Source organism: Mustela erminea, chromosome 12, assembly GCF_009829155.1.
Source record: "Mustela erminea isolate mMusErm1 chromosome 12, mMusErm1.Pri, whole genome shotgun sequence".
Classification (NCBI taxonomy): Eukaryota; Metazoa; Chordata; class Mammalia; order Carnivora; family Mustelidae; genus Mustela; species Mustela erminea.
In genome coordinates, this window is record NC_045625.1 from 6,829,825 (window position 1) to 6,848,768 (window position 18,944).

Sequence of the window (18,944 nt, forward strand, 5' to 3'; positions counted from 1 at the left end):
GGATCAAATCATTCAGAAAATCTGTATCTGGGCCCTCCAAGGAACTCCCCACTATGAGAGGCTCCTGGCAATAGGACATGCATTCACTCACCCAGGGAGGTCAGTCCGGATCCCCGGAAGGGAAATTGTTAGACCAAACAGTTGCTTATAAAAGTGGGAACTTGTGGGGCCCCCGGCTGGCTCAGTCCGTGGAGAATGCAACTCTTGATCTTGGGGTTGTGAGTTTGAACTCCACGTTGGGTGTGAAGACTATTTAAAAATATTATCTTTTTTTTTATTAAGATTATTTATTTGAGAGAGAAAGAGCACACAATCGGGAGGGGTAGAAGCAGAGGGAGGGAGAGAACCCCAAGCAGACTTCCTGCTGAGCACAGAGCCTGACACAGGGCTCTATCCCCGGACCCTGAGATCATGACCTGAGCCAAAATCAAGAGTCCGCTGCTCAACCGACTGAGCCACCCAGGTGCCCCTAGAAATAAAATAATTAAAAATAAAATAAAATAGGGGGTGCCTGGGTGGCTCAGTTGGTTGAGTGGCTGACTTTTGATTTCGGCTCAAGTCATGATCTCAGGGTCGTGAGATCAAGCCCGGCATTGGACTCCGCACTCAGCAGGGAGTCTCCTTCTCTCTCTCCCTCTGCCCCTCCTCTGCTCGCTCGTACTCTCTCTCAAATAAATCTTAAAAACATAAAATCTGAAAAAAAGAAGAAAGAGTGGGAACTTGTGTGGGACCCCAGGACGGAGCCCGACTTGTAATCATGTTCTGGGCATTTGATGTGACTCAGGCACTCACTTGGACCCTTTGCAGACCTGAGTTATGTCCATTTTACAGATGAAGAAACTAAATTCTGGCAAAGTTCCATTGCTTGTGTGAAGTTGTCCAAGTAGTAAACAGCCAAGCCAGGATTCAGAGCCCAGTGTTTGATTCCCAAGCCTCTTCCACCAGACCAGGATTCTTGTATCAACTGGGATCTCAAATAGGGTTTTATTCAGTGCTTGGCCTGGACCCAGCTGGAAATGTCAAACTCCTTGGCTTAATCTTCCTGTTGGAAAAGGGTCCCGGGAGGAGCCGATCAGGAACAGAAGCCGGCTGAAAGACGAGGAGTGCCGTCGCCTGTGTTTGTTACAGATGCGCACGGGTTTTGGGAGGAAGCGTTTGGGATTTGCTATTGATTAGAGACCCCTTTGTTATCTTTGCTGTCCTGATGCCTGGGGGAGCATCTTCATGTCGCCTGCAGGGCGGTCAGGGTCCAAGCAGATGCTGTTAGAAAGAGGGACAGGGGTTCGAAGAGATGGGAGTTGCTGATGGGTGGCGAGGGAAGGTTTCAGGAACAGGAGGGCTAGTGCAGAGCCTTGCGCGAGGACGAAGGCCCCTGAGCCCTTCCCGCCAGCGAGGCTTCCCTCCCCGCCCAGGTACGTGGAGCTGGTCAATGCCGCCTGCAACTTTGAGCCGCACGAGAGCTTCTTCAGCCTTTTCTCGGACCCCCGCAGCACCCGCCTCACCCGGATCCACCTTCGCGAGGACCTAGTGCAGGACCAGGACCTGGAGGCCATCCGCAAGCAGGTGAGACCTACGTCGCCAGCCAGTGGGGACGGCCATGGGGAGGCCGGCCGGAGAGCGTCAGTGACCCCTCCGGGACAAGAATCCAGCACACCCGTGCCTTGCACACACCCCTCCTGAAGCCCACCTGTGGTCTGGGCTCGGGCCTGGGGTTGGCCAGAGGTGGGGGTTGGTGGGCTATGGCGGTGACGGAGCTGTCCCTGCTCCCAGGACCTGGTGGAGCTATACCTGACCAACTGCGAGAAGCTGTCCGCCAAGAGTCTGCAGACGCTGAGGAGCTTTAGCCACACCCTGGTGTCCTTGAGCCTCTTCGGCTGTGCCAACATTTTCTATGAGGAGGAGAACCCAGGGGGCTGTGAAGACGAGTGCCTCGTCAACCCCACCTGCCAGGTGCTGGTCAAGGACTTTACATTCGAGGGCTTTAGCCGCCTCCGCTTCCTCAACTTGGGTCGCATGATCGACGGGGTCCCTGTGGAGTCGCTGCTGCGGCCACTCAGCTCCCTGGCTGCCCTGGACCTCTCGGGCATCCAGACGAGCGACGCGGCCTTCCTAACCCAGTGGAAAGACAGCCTGGTGTCCCTCGTGCTCTACAACATGGACCTGTCAGACGACCACATCCGGGTCATCGTCCAGCTGCACAAGCTGCGGTGAGCTGCTGGCTCAGAGCTCACTAGGGGCGGGGAGAGGGTGGGGGTCGCCAGTCCTGGAGGTCTGTAAGCCCCTGGCCGGGCACAGATGGGTTTGGAAGAGACAGTCCCCTTCCTTAAGCCCAGTGTTTTGGCTGCATCCGGGCTGTTCAGGACCTTGGGGTGCCAGCAGGCTTTTCCCCAGAATGCACTGGAGCAGCTGTGGGAGGGAGGGGCTCTCTCCTCCCTGCCGTGGGCTGAAGGAGCGGGGCTCTGTGAGGCAGCCCCAGCTCCTGACCTGTGGCCCCCACTCCAATCTCCAGACACCTGGACATCTCCCGAGACCGCCTCTCCAGCTACTACAAGTTCAAGCTGACTCGCAAGGTGCTGAGCCTCTTTGTGCAAAAGCTGGGGAACCTGATGTCCCTGGACATCTCTGGCCACATGATCCTGGAGAACTGCAGCATCTCCAAGATGGACGAGGAGGCGGGGCAGACTAGGTGGGGACCCACCCGTGGTGGTTGCCAGCAGGGTGTCATTCAACAAGCATTTACCAAGCCAGGGCCTGTGCTGGGTGCCAGAGATAAAGAACCAATCCAGGCCCTGCCCTGTTGAGTCTGTTCGAGCTAGTAGGGGCAAAGGAGTCCTTATCAGGACAGTGGTAGGGGAGGCGCAGGACTGTGGGACTGCCCTGAGGATCAAGAAGGAGGAGGAACGGCATCCAGGTTATCCTGAAAGCTCCTGAGTTTGCCAGAGGAAAGGTGTTCCAGCCGAGGGAACAGCATACAGCAAAGGCTGGAAGGTGTAAGCTTGAGGGGCGAGCGGAGAATTAGGGTGCTCAGCCTGGCTAGCGACGGTGGTGGCGGTAGGATGGCCAGCAGCGTCTCCCTTGCTTTAGGTATCCCAGCGGATAGGTTGCTTCTTGGCCTGGTTGGTTGAGAGATCGAGATCGGATTCAAACCAATCCAACTGTAATTGACTATGGGCCCTGTCCCCAGCTGTGCATTCACGGGGCTAGGTTGATGGGCATGTCTCTTGATGATCATCAGTTAGGACATTATACAAGGGTGACAAGTCCTCACTAGAAGGGCACATAGTATTTTCCAAAGATGGGTGCAACAGTAACTCCCATCCCCCATGTTATACAGTGTGACCTTGCCACCTCTCCGTCAGGAGGTGGCGGTCTGTGTCCCAAAAGATGAGGCAGGAAGGCCTAGAAGAGGGCCCCAAGTAAATGCCTACCACCCCCAAGGAGAACCGCTTGTGAACCCAGGACAACCCCAGTCCACAGGCCACTGACCCCAGCACCCTCTATTCCCAGCATTGAGCCTTCCAAGAGCAGCATCATGCCTTTCCGGGCCCTGAAGAGGCCACTGCAGTTCCTCGGGCTCTTTGAGACCTCCCTGTGCCGCCTCACACACATTCCTGCCTACAAAGTGAGAGAGGGAGTCGGGGAGGGGAGGAATAGGGGGCCCTGGGACAAGGGAAGGGGGTCGGCTGGGGGCCCCATGGTGTCTGCCCTGGGGGTAGAGATGGCCCTGGGGTCTGGGGAGCCCACCGCTTGGCCTCTTCCGGGTGTTTCTGAGCATGTTCCATTCCCAGGTAAGTGGTGACAAAAACGAGGAGCAGGTGCTGAATGCCATAGAGGCCTACACGGAGCACAGGCCTGAGATCACCTCGAGGGCCATCAACCTGCTTTTTGACATCGCACGCATCGAGCGCTGCAACCAGCTGCTTCGGGCCTTGAAGGTCAGCCTCAACCCTGGGGGGCCCAGCCTCCTGCCCATCCCCAGCTGGCAGGCGCTGGACTTGGTTGAGGCATGTCCCTCCTCTCCACCTCCTCCTCATCCCCAGGCCCATAAGCAGCATTACCCCCGAGTCCCAGGCCTAGCTTGTCCCAGCACTGACCTTACGCCAGACCTGTGGCCCCGTCTAGCTTCTGCCCCCCATCCCGCACTTCTGCTCTCGGGGAATAGGATCAGGGTAAGCTGAGCCCCAGAGCAACTGTCCCAGCCCCCTGGCAGAGCCCTAGGCCTGGCCTGGCACGGCTTGAACAGGACTGGCCAACCCAGGCCCACCCTGCCTTCCCACAGCTGGTCATCACAGCCCTCAAGTGCCACAAGTATGACAAGAACATCCAAGTCACGGGCAGCGCTGCGCTCTTCTACCTGACCAATTCCGAGTACCGCTCCGAGCAGAGCGTCAAGCTGCGCCGGCAGGTCATCCAGGTGGTGCTGAATGGCATGGAATCCTACCAGGAGGTGACGGTGAGCCCCCTACCCGTGCCAGCCCTGCATGCTCGGGCCCAGCCCCTCCTCTCCCTGTGCACCCTGTGTGCCAGCCTCACTGACCTGGGCCCTCGGGGGGCCGTGCTTATTTGTACCCTTTTTCGCCTGGCTCTCAGCTGCAGCCCCCTCCACCCCTGCCACAGTCACCTGCCCCTTACCCATGGCATCCCTCCCAGACTCTAGGACCTGGCATTCAGGACCCTATAACCTGGCCCCACTTGACTAGTCCTTCCCCCATGGCCACCCCCCCCACCCCCCGCCCAGGGATCCTGTTTTCCTGTCTCTGGGCCTCTGCTCATGCGGACTCCTCGGCCCTTCTGCCCAGTAACACTCGGCCGGCAGGGGATTGTTTTCCAATAGCTGCTTTTATTGTAAAGTTACAAAAATTTTGACCTTAGAAAATCTGTAATTACAGACAGAAAGAAAAAAAAAAAAAACACTCATAATCCCTCCACGCAGAGAGCCACTGTTGGTGTTGGACACCTGTTGTTTTGGATTTCGCCTGTGCATGTTTATTTAGTAGATGGGTTCATTCCGCACTTACTGTTTGCATGATGTGGATTTTTATTACAACAGTGTCTTATGAATGTGAACATCTCTCAGATCAACAAACATTTCTACAACATAACTTCTAAAATAATGTCTCTTTTCCGATTACGAAAGTAAGACATCTAATGCTTAGAAAACAAACAGATTCAAGCACCATTGACCCTTGAACCACATGGGTTTCAACTCAGATGCAGAATTCTTCTCTAGAGATTTTATATGTGTATGTATTTATTTATTTAGGAACCCAATGCAGGGCTTGATCCCATGACTCTGTGATCATGACTTGAGCTGAAATCAAGAGTCAGATGCTCAACCGACTGAGCCACCCAGGTGCTCCTTTTAAAAAAACAAAAAAGTTTTTTTTTTTTTTTGAAAGAGAGAGAGCAAGTAGGAGTGGGGGGAGGGGCAGAGGGAAAGAATGAGAGAATCTTGGCAGGCTCCACGCCCAGCACCGAGCCCAGCACGGGGCGCAGTCTTACGACTCTGAGATCATGACTTAAGCCAGCATCAAGAGTTGGACGCTTAACGGACTGAGCAGCCCCCGACGCCCCTGGACCAGATTTTATTTGACAAATACAGATGACACCGTCAGTGTATTTTCTCCTCCTAATGATTTCCTTACATTGTCTTTGCTCTAGCTTACTTTATCGCAAGACTACGACATGTAACACATATCACGTGCAAAACGTGTCAATTGACTTAAAGACGTTATCAGGAAGGGTTCCTTCCAGTCAAAGGTAGGCTCTTCGTGGTGAAGTTCTGGGAGGAGTCAGAAGTTACAGGTGGCTTTTCAGCTGCTTGGCGGCAGGTGGGGAGGAGATTGGAGCCCCCAACCCTCGGGCTGTCTGATGGTCGACCGTGATACAGAAATGTGGCAGGGCGCCTGAGTGGCTCACTCGCTGAAGCATCTGCTTTGGGCTCAGGTCATGATCCCAGTGTCCTGGGATTGAGCCCTGCCTTGGGCTCCCTGCTCCGCCTGGGTCTGCCTCTCCCTCTCCCCCTGACTGCTGTTCTCCCTGCTTATGGTTTTCTGCTCTTTCAAATAAATAAAATCTTTTTTAAAAAAATCTTAAAGGAAAAAAAAAGAAAAGAAAGAGAAAATGTGTTAACTACAAAGTGGGTTGTCAGTATAATGCTCGGTGTCCTTATCCAGGGAAAGCCACTGGGGCACCCACTGTGTGCTGGAGTTGGGACGCAGTGGCCAGGCCCTTTCCCCACAGAGTAGCAGGCCAGGCTGCCCCACAGGCCCAGGTGGCAGTCGTGGAGTTGGCCCCCCGTGGGCAAACATTTAGGTGACTTTTTTCTTGTTTGCTATTTCAAAGAAGGATTTCCTGACTCTTCTCAATTGATAGTCCTTAAAATACGTGACTAAGATTGCCATTGCCGGGGCCATGAATGGGTAGGTGTATTTTTAAAGCATTTGGGACGTAGTCTCGAATTATTCTCCAGAAAGGCTACAGTAGAGATACAGTCTCTGCAGGGGTGAGAAGGCCTGCTTTCCCCCTGCCTGCCAACTCCAGACTTTAGAGCAACCTTTTTCTACCTTGAGATTGATTTTATCATCAGGTAAAAGGTGTGTGTTTTTTTTGTTTGTTTGTTTTTTATAAAATTGCTAGTTGAAGACTCCCAAACAAATTCATAAACTCTATCAAAGAAATGGAAATTAAAATGGTGAGGTACCACATTTTATCTCAAGAGACCGAGGATCCCCAGCGTTGACAGAGGTCAGGGGAGATGACTTTTGCATACTTCTCCCTGCTGAGGTAGGAACTGTACCGCCTTTTTGGAGGCCAACTGGCCGAATTTGCCAAAACTGTAAATGCGTTGATCTTTGGGCCTATGTATTCCATGATTCAAATGTTTTTAGAGAAAAAAGATCACATCTTTGCTTTTTAATTAAAAATAAGTTAGAGGAGGGGCACCTGGGTGGCTCAGTCGTTGAGCGCCTGCCTTTGGCTCAGGTCATGATCCCAGCGTCCTGGGATCGAGCCCCCAGTCGGGCTCGCTGCTCCGCAGGAAGCCTGCTTTTCCCTCTCCCACACTCTCTGCTTCTGTTTTCTCTCTCGCCGTGTCTCTGTCAAAAAAATAAATAAAATTTTAAAAATAAGTAAATAAAAATAAAGTAGAGGAAACCAGAATGTTTTAGCTATTGGGACCTGGAGAAGTAACATACCCCCACAATCGGATATTCTGGCAAATCTGCGCGTTCCTAATGTGGAAAGATGTCCACTGCATGTTGATAAGTGAAAGGTTTTAGAGCAGTGTGTATAATATCTTTTTGGCCTCACCTCTCCCCCAAATATATATTTGTATTTACATGTTAGAAAAGTCTAGAAGGACATGCACCAAACTTTTAACAGTGATTACTTTGGGGGAAGTGAGAGACTTTAACTTTTCTCTCAAATACTACTATTTGAACTTTTTACGGTGAGTAAGTATTGTCTCTTGTAATTTGAAATAAAATTTTTCTCAGATTAAAAAGTATATGTGTATTTGAGGAGAAAAAAGAACTAACTAAGAGTGATACACCCCTGAAATTACATAATTAATGAAGTACAGTGATCTGCCAAAATCTGAGAAAGGATGGAAGGAAATTAAATTACAGGCAAATGCTCCAAGAATACTTTAAAAAAAAAAAAAAAAGCCCATAGACAGCGCAAAAAGGAATTGAAGCTGTCGAGCAGCGTGAGGCCTCCCGCTCTGCCCGTTGGGACTGTAGAGCCTGCAGCCACTTCGGCAGACAGTCTGGTGTCACCGGGTCAAGTTGAAGACATGCATGCCGCGTGTGACCCAGAAGCCGCTGTGCGTGGACGCCAACATGCAACATCGTTGGAAGTTACCACACGCTGAAGCCCCCTTGGATGTCCACCAACGGTGGGATGGGCCAGTAAATTCAAGGACCGTGATACAGTGAACAAATGAATGCTTTTCAGCTGCTCGTAATGACATAGTTGCTCTTACAAACCTGTGGTAAACAAGAGTAAGCTTGTTTGATGCTGGAGAACCTTCCGTGGGGACTCGCAGGGACGGTGGTTCTCTCTAGTGGGGAGAGGAACTGAAGGCCAGGAAGGGACCTGCGGGGCTTTCCGGATGCTGGCAGTGTTCTATTTCCTGACCCAGGTGGGGGTTCCATGGTTGCCAAAAAAGGTTTTTTTGCTTCATAAATGCTCGTAAAACCATATATTTGTGTTTTATGCTCTCTTCTGTATGAAGATTACATTTCACTTTTTTTTATTTTAATGTTAAAAAAAAAAAGCCTTGGAGTCTCCTCTTCCAGAAAGCCTTCCTGGACCACCACAGCTCCAGATGATCTCACACCTCTAGGGCGCCCCTGGAGTCCAGCTCCCGAGTCCAGCCCTGACTGTGTTCCCCTTGTCTCCCATCCCCCCAGGTCCAGCGGAACTGCTGTCTGACCCTCTGTAACTTCAGCATCCCCGAGGAGCTGGAGTTCCAGTACCGCCGAGTTAACGAGCTCCTGCTCAGCATCCTCAACCCCACGCGGCAGGACGAGTCGATCCAGCGCATCGCCGTGCACCTGTGCAACGCCCTGGTCTGCCAAGTGGACAATGACCACAAGGAGGCCGTGGGCAAGATGGGCTTCGTTGTGGTGCGTGCCCTCGAGCTGCCCCTTCTCCAGAGCCCCCCTGCCCCATGACGGATTTAGGCTAGACCAGAGGAAAAATCTTCTCACCCTGAATGGAGCTTACGTCCCCGTAGATTTGCTCCGCTCAGAACACTCTGGCATCCTCTCGCGGCCGCTGCAGCCGCGCATTTGGTCCCACCGTTCAAGCCCCTCCTGGCTCCTCAGACCAGGTCCCCTATTAGGTCTTTCTCACTGGGGTTAAATAAGTGTCTGAGGGACTGTTTGTTTAATGTCGGCCTCCCCACTGGGTTGTGAGTTCTGCAGGGAAAGACACTATGCTTGTTCCTTCTTCCAGCATGACCCAGCACTTTCTAGAGTGGGGCCTGGCACAAGGTGGCAGGGAAGGGTGAGGAAGGAGCATCTGGTCTCCTCCTCTTTCGCGCTGGATGGAGAGGCTGGAGCCCACAGAGGGGAGGGCAGGCGCAGCGCTACACAGGGAGCCAGGCCCGAGCTGGACCAGCCCCCAGGCCTCCCGAGGCTAGGGACCACGTTTGTGGGTTGCAGGCCCCCCAGACCAGATAGTTACGTTCGGTCTTGTCGGGATGCATTAGCCAGGAGTGGAAGGGCTGGCTCCCCTCTCTCCGTCTTGGTCTTGGGGGACACAGTACCTCTTGAGCCCAGCCCCCTACAAGTTCTCTTCTCTGCCCACAGACCATGCTGAAGCTGATTCAGAAGAAGCTGCTGGACAAGATAGTAAGTTGAGCCTTCATGAAGCTCCTCCTGGAGGAGCTTGCCCCTGGAGGATACCCATGTTTTGTGAGGGGGCACCCTCACGGGTGCCAGGAGCCTGCGGGCCCTCCAGGCCGCTGTGCTGAGGCGTCCTCTCCCTTCAGTGCGACCAGGTGATGGAGTTCTCCTGGAGCGCCCTGTGGAACATCACGGACGAGACTCCCGACAACTGTGAGATGTTCCTCAACTTCAATGGCATGAAGCTCTTCCTGGACTGCCTGAAGGTACTGCCCGTCTCTAGCGGTGGCAGCTTCCTTGACCACTCACAGCCGCTCTTCTGTCCTCAGGCGTCCCGCCCCCAGATCCTTCAGCAGCCCCTCCCCCCGTGGTTCCCACAGAAGGGCAGCGGGGGCCCTGTCTCAGAGCCTGCCCCCGAGGGAAAGCCAAGTCCCATGCTTCTTCCCAGCGCTTCTCCAGCTGCCCGCAGTCTGGCTGGGGTTCCCTGGGATGTCAGCTGGATAGGATTCTGTCCAGTAGGATGGTCTTTTATTTATTTTATTTTAAGATTTTATTTATTTATTTGATAGACAGAGATCACAAGTAGGCAGAGACGCAGGCAGAGAGAGAGAGGAGGGGAAGCAGACTCGCTGCTGAGCAGAGAGCCCCAATGTGGGGCTCAATCCCAGGACTCTGGGATCGTGACCTGAGCTGAAGGCAAAGGCTTTAACGCACTGAGCCACCCAGGCGCCCCTAGGATGGTCTTTTAAAAAGTCATCCTTGGGGCACCTGGCTGGCTGTCGGGAGAGCATTTATATGACTTACTCTTAATCTCAGGGTTGTGAGTTCAAGCCCCACATTGGGCATAGAGCTTTCTTTAAATAAATAAATAAAGGTAGCAATTATAAAAAATAGATAAAACTCATCCTTCATTTTCTTGCTCTAGTTTCTATGAAGTTTCCCTTCAATTCATATTTGAGCTTTTGGCAAATAGAACCATGTTTATTCTCTTCGGAGTTTTATAGGTCAGATCTCCACTCAGCCTTTGATTTGGTAGCAAGGGGCCGGCACCCTTCTTAATCCCATACGGTACGTACCCCACACTGTACTCCGTGCAGGAGAAGGTGTGAGGACAGCGTGTTGCTCCCCCTCTTTGTCTAGGTGCAGTGGCCAGATACCCATAAAGTCTCTAGGTTAGCAGTACCAGACACTTCAACACAAAACATACCAGCCACTAATTAAGTACTAATTGACGTGGCCCCAATGGCTCTCATTTTGCCAGGAATTCCCAGAGAAGCAAGAACTGCATCGGAACATGCTGGGACTCTTGGGGAACGTGGCCGAGGTGAAGGAGCTGCGGCCGCAGCTAATGACTTCCCAGTTCATCAGTGTCTTCAGGTTGGTATTTCTTCCCTTTCCCTTTTTGCCTTGGCTGCCAGGATGCTCAGGGCTGTAGTCTGTGTTCAGTTGCAGCAATCACTCTCTGCCTAGATCTCTGTTAGAAATGTCACCTTCTGTGTACAAGTGGTTTCCCTCAAGCCTCCATAAATGGTCCTCTTGTAGCTGTGTCTTCGGCAACCTCAGATCTTTAGAATAATTGCTGGGTACGGATAATAGGCGATAAGTCAGCAGCACCTCTGGCATCCAGTTTGTAAGCTGGGGTCCAGCAGCTGGTGTCTGAAGAGGGACTTGGAGGGAGTTTTCTCTCCCTTTGGCAGCAACCTGCTGGAGAGCAAGGCTGATGGGATCGAAGTTTCGTACAACGCCTGCGGCGTCCTCTCCCACATCATGTTCGATGGGCCTGAGGCGTGGGGCATCTGCGAGCCCCAGCGGGAGGAGGTAGAGGAGCGCATGTGGGCCGCCATCCAGAGCTGGGACATCAACTCTCGGAGAAACATCAATTACAGGTGCGGAGCGGCGCTGGGAGGGAGGGGTGCTCGAGAGGGGTCCGAGGGGGACGCTCGTTCCCAACAAGGCCTTTCCTCTCATCCCCTGTCACTCTCCCTGAGGGACAGTCCCCGCACAGCACACAGCTCACCCGGAAAGCTGACTGCACCTTTCCTGCACATCCACACCCATGTGTGCCCGAAGCCGTTTACAAGCAGTTGAGAGGGTTTATCTGTGGGAGGAGAAGAGAAGAGGAAAATACCAGCACGCACCAGGGACCAAACAGAAACCATTATTTTTTTTAAGATTTTATTTATTTATTTGACAGAGACACAGTGAGAGAGGGAACACAGGCAGGGGGAGTGGGAGAGGGAGAAGTAGGCTTCCTGCCGAGCGGGGAACCGGACACTGAGCTCGATCCCAAGACCCTGGGATCATGACCTGAGCCGAAGGCAGGCGCTTAACGGCTGAGCCCCCCAGGCGTCCCCCACAAAAACCATTCTTGAGCTCACTCCACCAGAGAAGCTCTTCTCACAGTCTGGCGCCTCCCCTCACAGGAGTTACCCTCTGCACCAACTTCATTCTTGGCAGTGCAGTGGGCATCCCGTCTTCCTGTCTTGTGGCTGGATTTGCAGCCACAAGGTATAGGTCTCCCTCCTTGTGTTGTGACTGGGTCACTTTCTGGGTGCGGATGGACCATCTTGTACTGATTGACCCTGACCTCGAAAACCCATACTGGGGGACGCCTGGGTGGCTCAGTCAGTTAGGCGTCTGCCTTTGGCTCAGGTCATGATCCCAGGGTCCTAGGATCAAGTCCCGCATTGGGCTCCTTGCTCAGCAGGGAGCCTGCTTCCCCCTCTCCCTGCCACTCCCCATGCTTGTACACGCTCTTTCTCCGACAAGTGAATAAAATCTTTAAAAAAAAAAAAAAAAAGGAAAAGAAATCCCATATTGGGAGGAGCAGGCTTGTGCTTGTGGCTTTGTCTGTGCTCCGGTGACTGCCGTTCCCAAGGAGACGTGAGGTGGAAACACTGGCCCAGGGGGTTTGCATGTACATTTTTCAGTCTCTGGGACCATGACTCCAGACGGCCTGTAGAACGCCTCTGTAAGAAGTATGGTGTCATTTCTGTTTCTGAGGGTACTTCTCCCTGCCTCCCCAAGACCAGCTCTCTCCTCCTTGCCAAGGCCCCTGTTTCTTCTCCACATGATCTGTTTCCCTCCTGCCACCCTTGCATGCCCCCGCCCTGACCTCTCTCCCGAGTGAGCTCCCTTTGTGGAGCCTGAAGGGCCTGATGCCTCCGCCTCTGCTGCAGCCTACTAGCCGGCTCTCGGGCTGTGCGTAGGCCGCTCCAGGCAGGAGAGCTCTCCGGCAGGCAGGAGGCACTCCCCCAACCCCTGGCAGCAGAAGTGACCCTGACCTCTCTCTCTACAGGTCATTTGAGCCAATTCTTCGCCTCCTTCCCCAGGGCATCTCCCCTGTCAGCCAGCACTGGGCCACCTGGGCCCTGTACAACCTCGTGTCTGTCTACCGTGAGTATCCACTCGCCCTTTGTTCAGACACGGGGCTGCTCACTGGGCTTCAGGCACACTTGCCCCCGGGGAGCTCGTAACTGGGGTGCAGAGTCTGTACCCGGGAGCACAGCCCTCCACTTTCCAGCCTCTGCGGGACGCCCAGCATAATGGCTGGCCCTGCCTCATCACCAGAAACGAGTCTGGCAGGCCCGATGGGCCGTCCAGAGTTCCCAGATAGCCTGCTTAATGCTTCCTGCTTCCCCAGAAGGGAAGAGTCAAAAATCTCCGTGCCTTCTGTGGGATAGAATAAGACCAAACAAAGAACTAAGCGCCGCCGAGGAAACAGACTCCCACAGGAACGGGAGAGAACTTTAAAATAATTCTAACTTGATTCCTCGGAGAGTGTCCCATCTGCTGGGTGGCTTTGTGGGGAGGAGTCCTTGATGACAGACGAGGTTTGACCCTCAATCTCTTTCTTGCTGGTTATGTGACCTCATGCAGGTTATTTAACATCTCTGGGCCTCAGTTTCCTCCCCTGTAGAATGGGGACATCGATAATGCCTACCTCATAAGACTGATGTGAAAAGACAACCAGCACGAAGTGCCCAGGCCAGTGCCTGGATCCTGTTAACTAGCTCAGCACTGTTAACTAGCAGAGTGGCTCGGAGTGTGGGCTCTGGGGGCAGACATCTGGCTTTGAATCCAGGCTCTCCCGCTTGCTGTGGCTGTGTTATGTGGGGCAGTTTTCTCAACCTGTCTGTGCCTCAATTGTCTCTTCTTTAAAATGGGATAAAAATAGGATGGCTGTGAAGTAAGGCATAAAAAATGCTTGGAACAGTGCTTGGCCCATACCAGCTCTTCGATAAGGCTCAGCCTTTTTCATTACTACTTGAGGTTGGTCTTACTAAAGTGTAGCCCCTGACCTTGGAGAGGCAGTGTAGTCCAGAGGCAAGAGCCCTGAGCTGGGACTCCCTTGGACAAACTTCCAGAGTGACTTTGGATGAATTGTTTCCTCCCTCTGAGTCTCGGTTCTTTCATCTGTAAAATGCAGAGCATAAAAGTGACTCTGACTACACAGAGCTGCCTGGAGGGGGCGGGGGTGGAGGGGTGGGGAGGCTGCACTCAAGTGCCCGTGTTCTCCATGGAGCCTAAAGCCCTAGGATCCTAAGCATTAGAATATTCTTTATTGCCATGGACTGTGAACCACCCAATCACAGGAAGGAATGCTGTTTCCAGCCTGGCTGGCCACCAGCATCAGCTGGTAGTTTACTGTTAAAAATACAAATAAATACAGGTTCCTGGGTCTGTTGACTCAGAATACCCAAGGGCTGGGCTTGGGAATCTTTATTTCTATAAAATCTCTGAGAAAAGAAGCCACTGGTTTGGGTGTTATTTCCCATGGGGTAAACTGTGGAAAGAATCATGGCCGCGTCCCAAAGTGGCCTTCTCCAAGGACTCACCCCTTGCTCCCCGGGTCGGCTGGCTCCCGGGTGCAGCAGCGCCTGCCCCCAGGCCTGCGTCCCTACTCCCCCAACCCCTCAGGGAGGGTGACCCTCACAGCAAGGGTGGGTTCTGGGCCCTGGGCTGCTGGAAGTCTGAGCTGATCTGCTTGTCTGCCCCTCCCCGCAGCCGACAAGTACTGCCCCCTGCTGATCAAAGAAGGGGGGCTGCCCCTGCTGAGGGACATGATCAAGATGGCCACCGCCCGGCAGGAGACAAAGGAAATGGCCCGGTAAGAGATGGGCAGTGTTTCTGCTTGCAGCCTCGGTGTGGGGGAGCAGGGGATGGTGTCAGGGCCCTCTCTGAGTGTCGTTTTGGCCACAGTGTGGCCAGAAACTAGATTGTGCAGCCCGCCCAGGGCCTCACTGCCCTCCTCTGTAAGCTTCCTCTCTCACTCCCAGCAAATTCCATCCTCTCCTCCCTGGCCCTTAGCAAGTCAGTCAGAATTCATCATTTTTGGCCAAAGACCTTCCAACAAGAGAGGACACGACGTGGTAAAGAATATTCGAGAGAACTGGCCAGCGAGTGAGAATGGGTTTGCACAAGTGAAGGTGTGAAGGCCATGCACATGGTAGAGCCGCCAGTCCCTTTGAACGTCTACCACAGTCCCTTTGAACATCTCTGTAAGACCCGAGATGCATATCTGAGCCAGCCAGCCTGTCTGAAGCAGGTGCGAGCGACACTAAGAGGGAGCTGAGAAGTCACTCCGCCTATCCCACTCCTGTCCCACTCTGGGCACCCCTTATTTCCTAAGAGGCAGTAGGCTCCTCTTTAGCACATGGAGGCTGCAGTGAGAACTACCCCCGCTCCCTACCAACCCAAAGGCGTGGTGTTGGACAGGAAGGCCGTCTGAGGTCCCAGGCGACATCTGACTGCAGTGGGCCAGCGGTTCTCATGGGTCAGTCCAGGGGGGGCACGAGACGGGGGCTCTGAGCACCAGTGGCGGCTCCTGAGACCGCAGCACTGGCCCTGGCTGCTGGAGGGTGTCAGGGGCCCTCGTACTGGCACGGCTGCCCTGGCCCCACCCGGAACGCCGCGGGCTCAGGCTCTCTGGGGGAATCTGGCGCGCAGGCAGTTTGGGGACCACGAGTACGCCGCCCCAGTAGGCAGGGAGAACGTGAAGAAGGCAGGCGGCGCTCAAGAAAGGAGCAGAGAGGGCTGGGAAGGTCAGGTGCGAGCCAGTTCAGGGGAGCCCCTAACCAGAGAGGCCCTGGGGCTGAGAGGCAGGGAAGGGGAGGGGCCTAGGGAGGAAGGAGGGGGCCCAGGGGGCTGATCGTATTGGTGTGCGCAGGTGCCATTTCCTGGGCACTCGGCACGTGCCAGCACCCCCCCCCCCGCCCCCCACCCCCCAGCACACCTCCTCGCTCACATCAGCATCAATGCTGACACTGGCTGCCAAATCCAGTGGCCTCCCCCGCCGGGAGGAGCCAGCCCCACCTGACCCAAGGCCGCCCTCTGATCCTCTCTCCCGTGGTCTCCAGCAAGGTGATTGGGCACTGCAGTAACTTTAAAGAGGAGAACATGGACACGTCCAGATAGAGGCCTCCGCCCCCACGGCCGCCACTGCTCTGGACCACAAGGCCGGGAGGAAGCTCTCAAGCAGCCCAGCGGGCAGACCGCCTCCGGGTAGCCTCCTGATGGATGAAGGGACACGGGGACTTTTGCACAACCGACGCTTTTCCTTAACATTAGTGAGATATATATATATTATATATATATATATATATATATTATTTTTTTTGGTTAGGACGTGTGAAGTTTTGTGTGTATGATTTCTGTACAAAAACAAAAGAACACTCCTTGAGTCCCCGCAGCTTCCTCGGCCACTCTCAAGCCCCAACTCCAAGCCTTCATTGCTGCCACTCGCTCCCACCCCCGCCAAGACTCAATGCCTCAAACGTGGTGAGAGTCCGGTCCTTTCCCAGTGACCTCAGACCCTGGCCTCGCCTCCCATTAGGAGAGGCAGCAGGCTTCTGAAAGCCCACTCCCGCACCCTAACGCAGCCACCAAAGCCTGAGAACCCCATCTGGGCTCCTGGGTGTGGCTGATAGGGTTTGGGAGGAAATCTAGCCCCACTGGGTCTCCCGAATGCCTTGGTGCTCCCAGCCGTCGGCCATCCGGGGCAAGGAAGTGAGTGCTCAGGCGGCCCCAGCCCCCAGGGACCCTCAGGAGTGGGGCTCCCTTTGGCCCCCTGCCGGTTCTCTGGCCAGACCTGCCTGAGGCCACGCTGCTATAGAGGCTGCCTGCTGGTCTCCCACCAGGTCCCAGGCTACTGAAGGCCCCAGCCCAGGGCTGGTCAGAACTCAGGCAGATTCCACTGCCCCTTCTGCCAAACATATTCAGCACCCGCCCCAGCCCTGGGAGCCAGCACCGCTGGGGCCTGGGGCTTGCTCCTCACTCCCCAGCCGTTCCCCTGCCCGCAGCACCCATGGTGCCCAGGCACCCCACCAGCAGAACTGAGCCGGCCTCTTTTACCCCCCACCACACACACACACACACACACACACACACACACACACCTGCCCCGCTGCCCGGAGGACCCCACATGCCTCTCGGTGAGGCAAGAGGTCCCCACTGCAGCCGGACCCGCAGCCAACAGGTAGCTGCTTCCAGACCAGCACTGGGCACAGCCTGCAGTGGCCCTACGTGGCCCTTCTGAGCCCCTCCTCCCTGCCCCCAGGCTTTACCTTGGGAACCTCTGTGCTGTGTTTCAGAGAAGTGTGAGCTGCAAATGTATCTTGAAATATCTTGTGGTCCTCCCTTGATGTAACTCTGCATTGCTCCCTGGAGACAGGCGGCGGCGAGGCGGCCTTTCCAGAACAAGGCTCTGGGGGAGCAGGGCCAACTCTGCAGGCATCCCCCAGGGGATGACCTTTTTTCCTTCCTCCTTCCCTGGGCCTGTTCTTGGATTCTCCTAGCATTTCTGCCTCGAGGCAGAACAGGCTGGATGAGCAGCCCAGGGGAGAGGCACCAGGCCTTCTCCCCCCACAGTCTGTCCCTGCCAGCCCCGGGAAGGGGGTAGCTGCCCTGCGCTTCCTGAACGTGGCGGACAGGCCACACCTGCCCCTCCCTTCCCTGTCCAGACCCTGGGCAGAGTTCACATCGCGTTGCTTTACCACCTGGGGCCTGGGTAAATGTCTGTACTTTGGGATGTCACAGAAATACATTTTTGTGCAAAGTGGAAAGAACAGGGTGTCTTTTTTTTTGCAGAAGGGATGGGGTCAGGAGAGGGGCTGGAAGAAGTTTGGGCCCTGGGCCTTGAATGAGGGGACTTGCAGCAGGGAGGGTGCCCCGGGCCAATCTCTGTGCGCAGCCTGGAGGGCCGGTGAGCTGCAGCCTGGACACAGGCGGCGGATTGGCCTGAAGTTCGTGCCGCCTCGCATTCTCTCCACACCCCCATGCCCGAGCACCGGATGCAGCTGGCAGCAGGCCCTCTGCCCAGGGTGGCCCAGTCTGATGGTAGAGACAACGTTCTGTGTGAGATTACGACCCCGTGTGCAGCGAGCAGGGAGCACAGAGAGGGCGCCTCCCCTGCGCTGGCAGGAGGAGAAGGGAGGGCCCGGGGAGACGGGTTAGTTGGGCAGCCATGCTTCAGCGAGGGAAAGCGCACCTTCAGCATGGAGGTAAGAGACAACATGGTGCCCCCAAGCAGGCACGGAGGCTTCTCACAAGAGGAGACGTGTGAGCCGAATCCAGCGAAAGACAAGGCTGCCGCGGGGTGCCTGGGGGGCTCAGTCAGTTAAGAGTCCGATGCTTGATTTCAGCTCAGGTTATGATCTCAGGAGTCGTCGGATCGAGCCCGGGGTTGGGATCCCCACTTGATGGGGATTCTCTCTCTCCCACTCTCCCTCTGCCCCTCCCTCCTCTAACATAAATAAATAAATCTTTTAAAAAGGAAGGGGGCCCTGCCTGGCCTGGCTGTGACAGCCACAGAAAGAGCACTGCAGACCGAGGGGCCTGCTAAAGGGGCCTTACAGGGAGAGCCATGAAGCCGGCCCTGAAAGCCACAGCAGAGCGAAGGAACAAGGGCGCGAGCAGAAGGACCTGGAGAAGCAGCTGGGCATCTGGCTTTGACCTGGCAGAACTGCTGACAGTGCCCTCCGTGCTCCTGAGGCACCAGTGAGGCTGCATCCATTGAGGAGAGCTGTTCCCCAAAGAACAGTCTAGATGCTGGTGGCCAATTGAAGGGGATCATCCCCCCACCCCCACATGCCAGGCACGTGTGTGTCCAGTGCCCAGAGACAAAGACTCGTTCCTTGACCAAACTTTAGTCAGGCTCCCCTGAGCCCTGTTCTCAACTACACCTCAACCTGGGCCTCTAAGAGCCCTACTAGGGGCTCTCACCACACGTGATTTTGTCCTTCTCCCGCCCTACCTTAAAACACTAAACCACTAAGGTAGTTTCTCACAGCTCAAAGTTGCAGCCCTAGAATGACCCAGACCCCCTTAAAGGGCCTGCCTCCAAGCTGCCAAAAGAACTTACTGTTTGTTTTAGCCACCACCTGACCCGAGCCCCCCCCCACCCACACACACACCATCCTGTCGAGGATTTGCTAAAAAGGGCTTACAGTTGGGGATCCTTCCTCTGTCCCTTTGAAATGTATTTGCGTCTTCTACAACTCAGGAGACCTGAAAGCCATTCCTTCAAAGAGCAGTGCTCAGGGAGGATCAGGCCTCCATTTCCTAGTCTCTGTGGGAGGACAGGCACCTAAC

At 54.7% G+C, this 18,944-nt stretch overlaps 1 protein-coding gene across 5 annotated transcripts in view; it reads left to right on the top strand.

The window, feature by feature from the left end:
* Window positions 1-17,416, top strand: part of ZER1 (zyg-11 related cell cycle regulator) — a 30,804-nt gene extending 13,388 nt beyond the window's left edge. For 4 of the 5 annotated variants that reach the window (XM_032306782.1, XM_032306785.1, XM_032306786.1 and 1 more), the window contains 14 exons: window positions 1,413-1,563; window positions 1,771-2,207; window positions 2,510-2,686; window positions 3,508-3,622; window positions 3,789-3,935; window positions 4,280-4,453; window positions 8,415-8,630; window positions 9,318-9,359; window positions 9,500-9,619; window positions 10,615-10,730; window positions 11,051-11,239; window positions 12,652-12,749; window positions 14,361-14,463; window positions 15,713-17,416. In XM_032306782.1, the coding sequence (XP_032162673.1) occupies window positions 1,413-1,563; window positions 1,771-2,207; window positions 2,510-2,686; window positions 3,508-3,622; window positions 3,789-3,935; window positions 4,280-4,453; window positions 8,415-8,630; window positions 9,318-9,359; window positions 9,500-9,619; window positions 10,615-10,730; window positions 11,051-11,239; window positions 12,652-12,749; window positions 14,361-14,463; window positions 15,713-15,770 (2,143 nt within the window). In that variant the 3' untranslated portion in view covers window positions 15,771-17,416. The remainder of the gene's footprint in view (window positions 1-1,412; window positions 1,564-1,770; window positions 2,208-2,509; window positions 2,687-3,507; window positions 3,623-3,788; window positions 3,936-4,279; window positions 4,454-8,414; window positions 8,631-9,317; window positions 9,360-9,499; window positions 9,620-10,614; window positions 10,731-11,050; window positions 11,240-12,651; window positions 12,750-14,360; window positions 14,464-15,712) is intronic. The other variant, XM_032306783.1, reaches the window with a different exon arrangement.
* The last annotated feature ends 1,528 nt before the right edge of the window (window positions 17,417-18,944 follow it).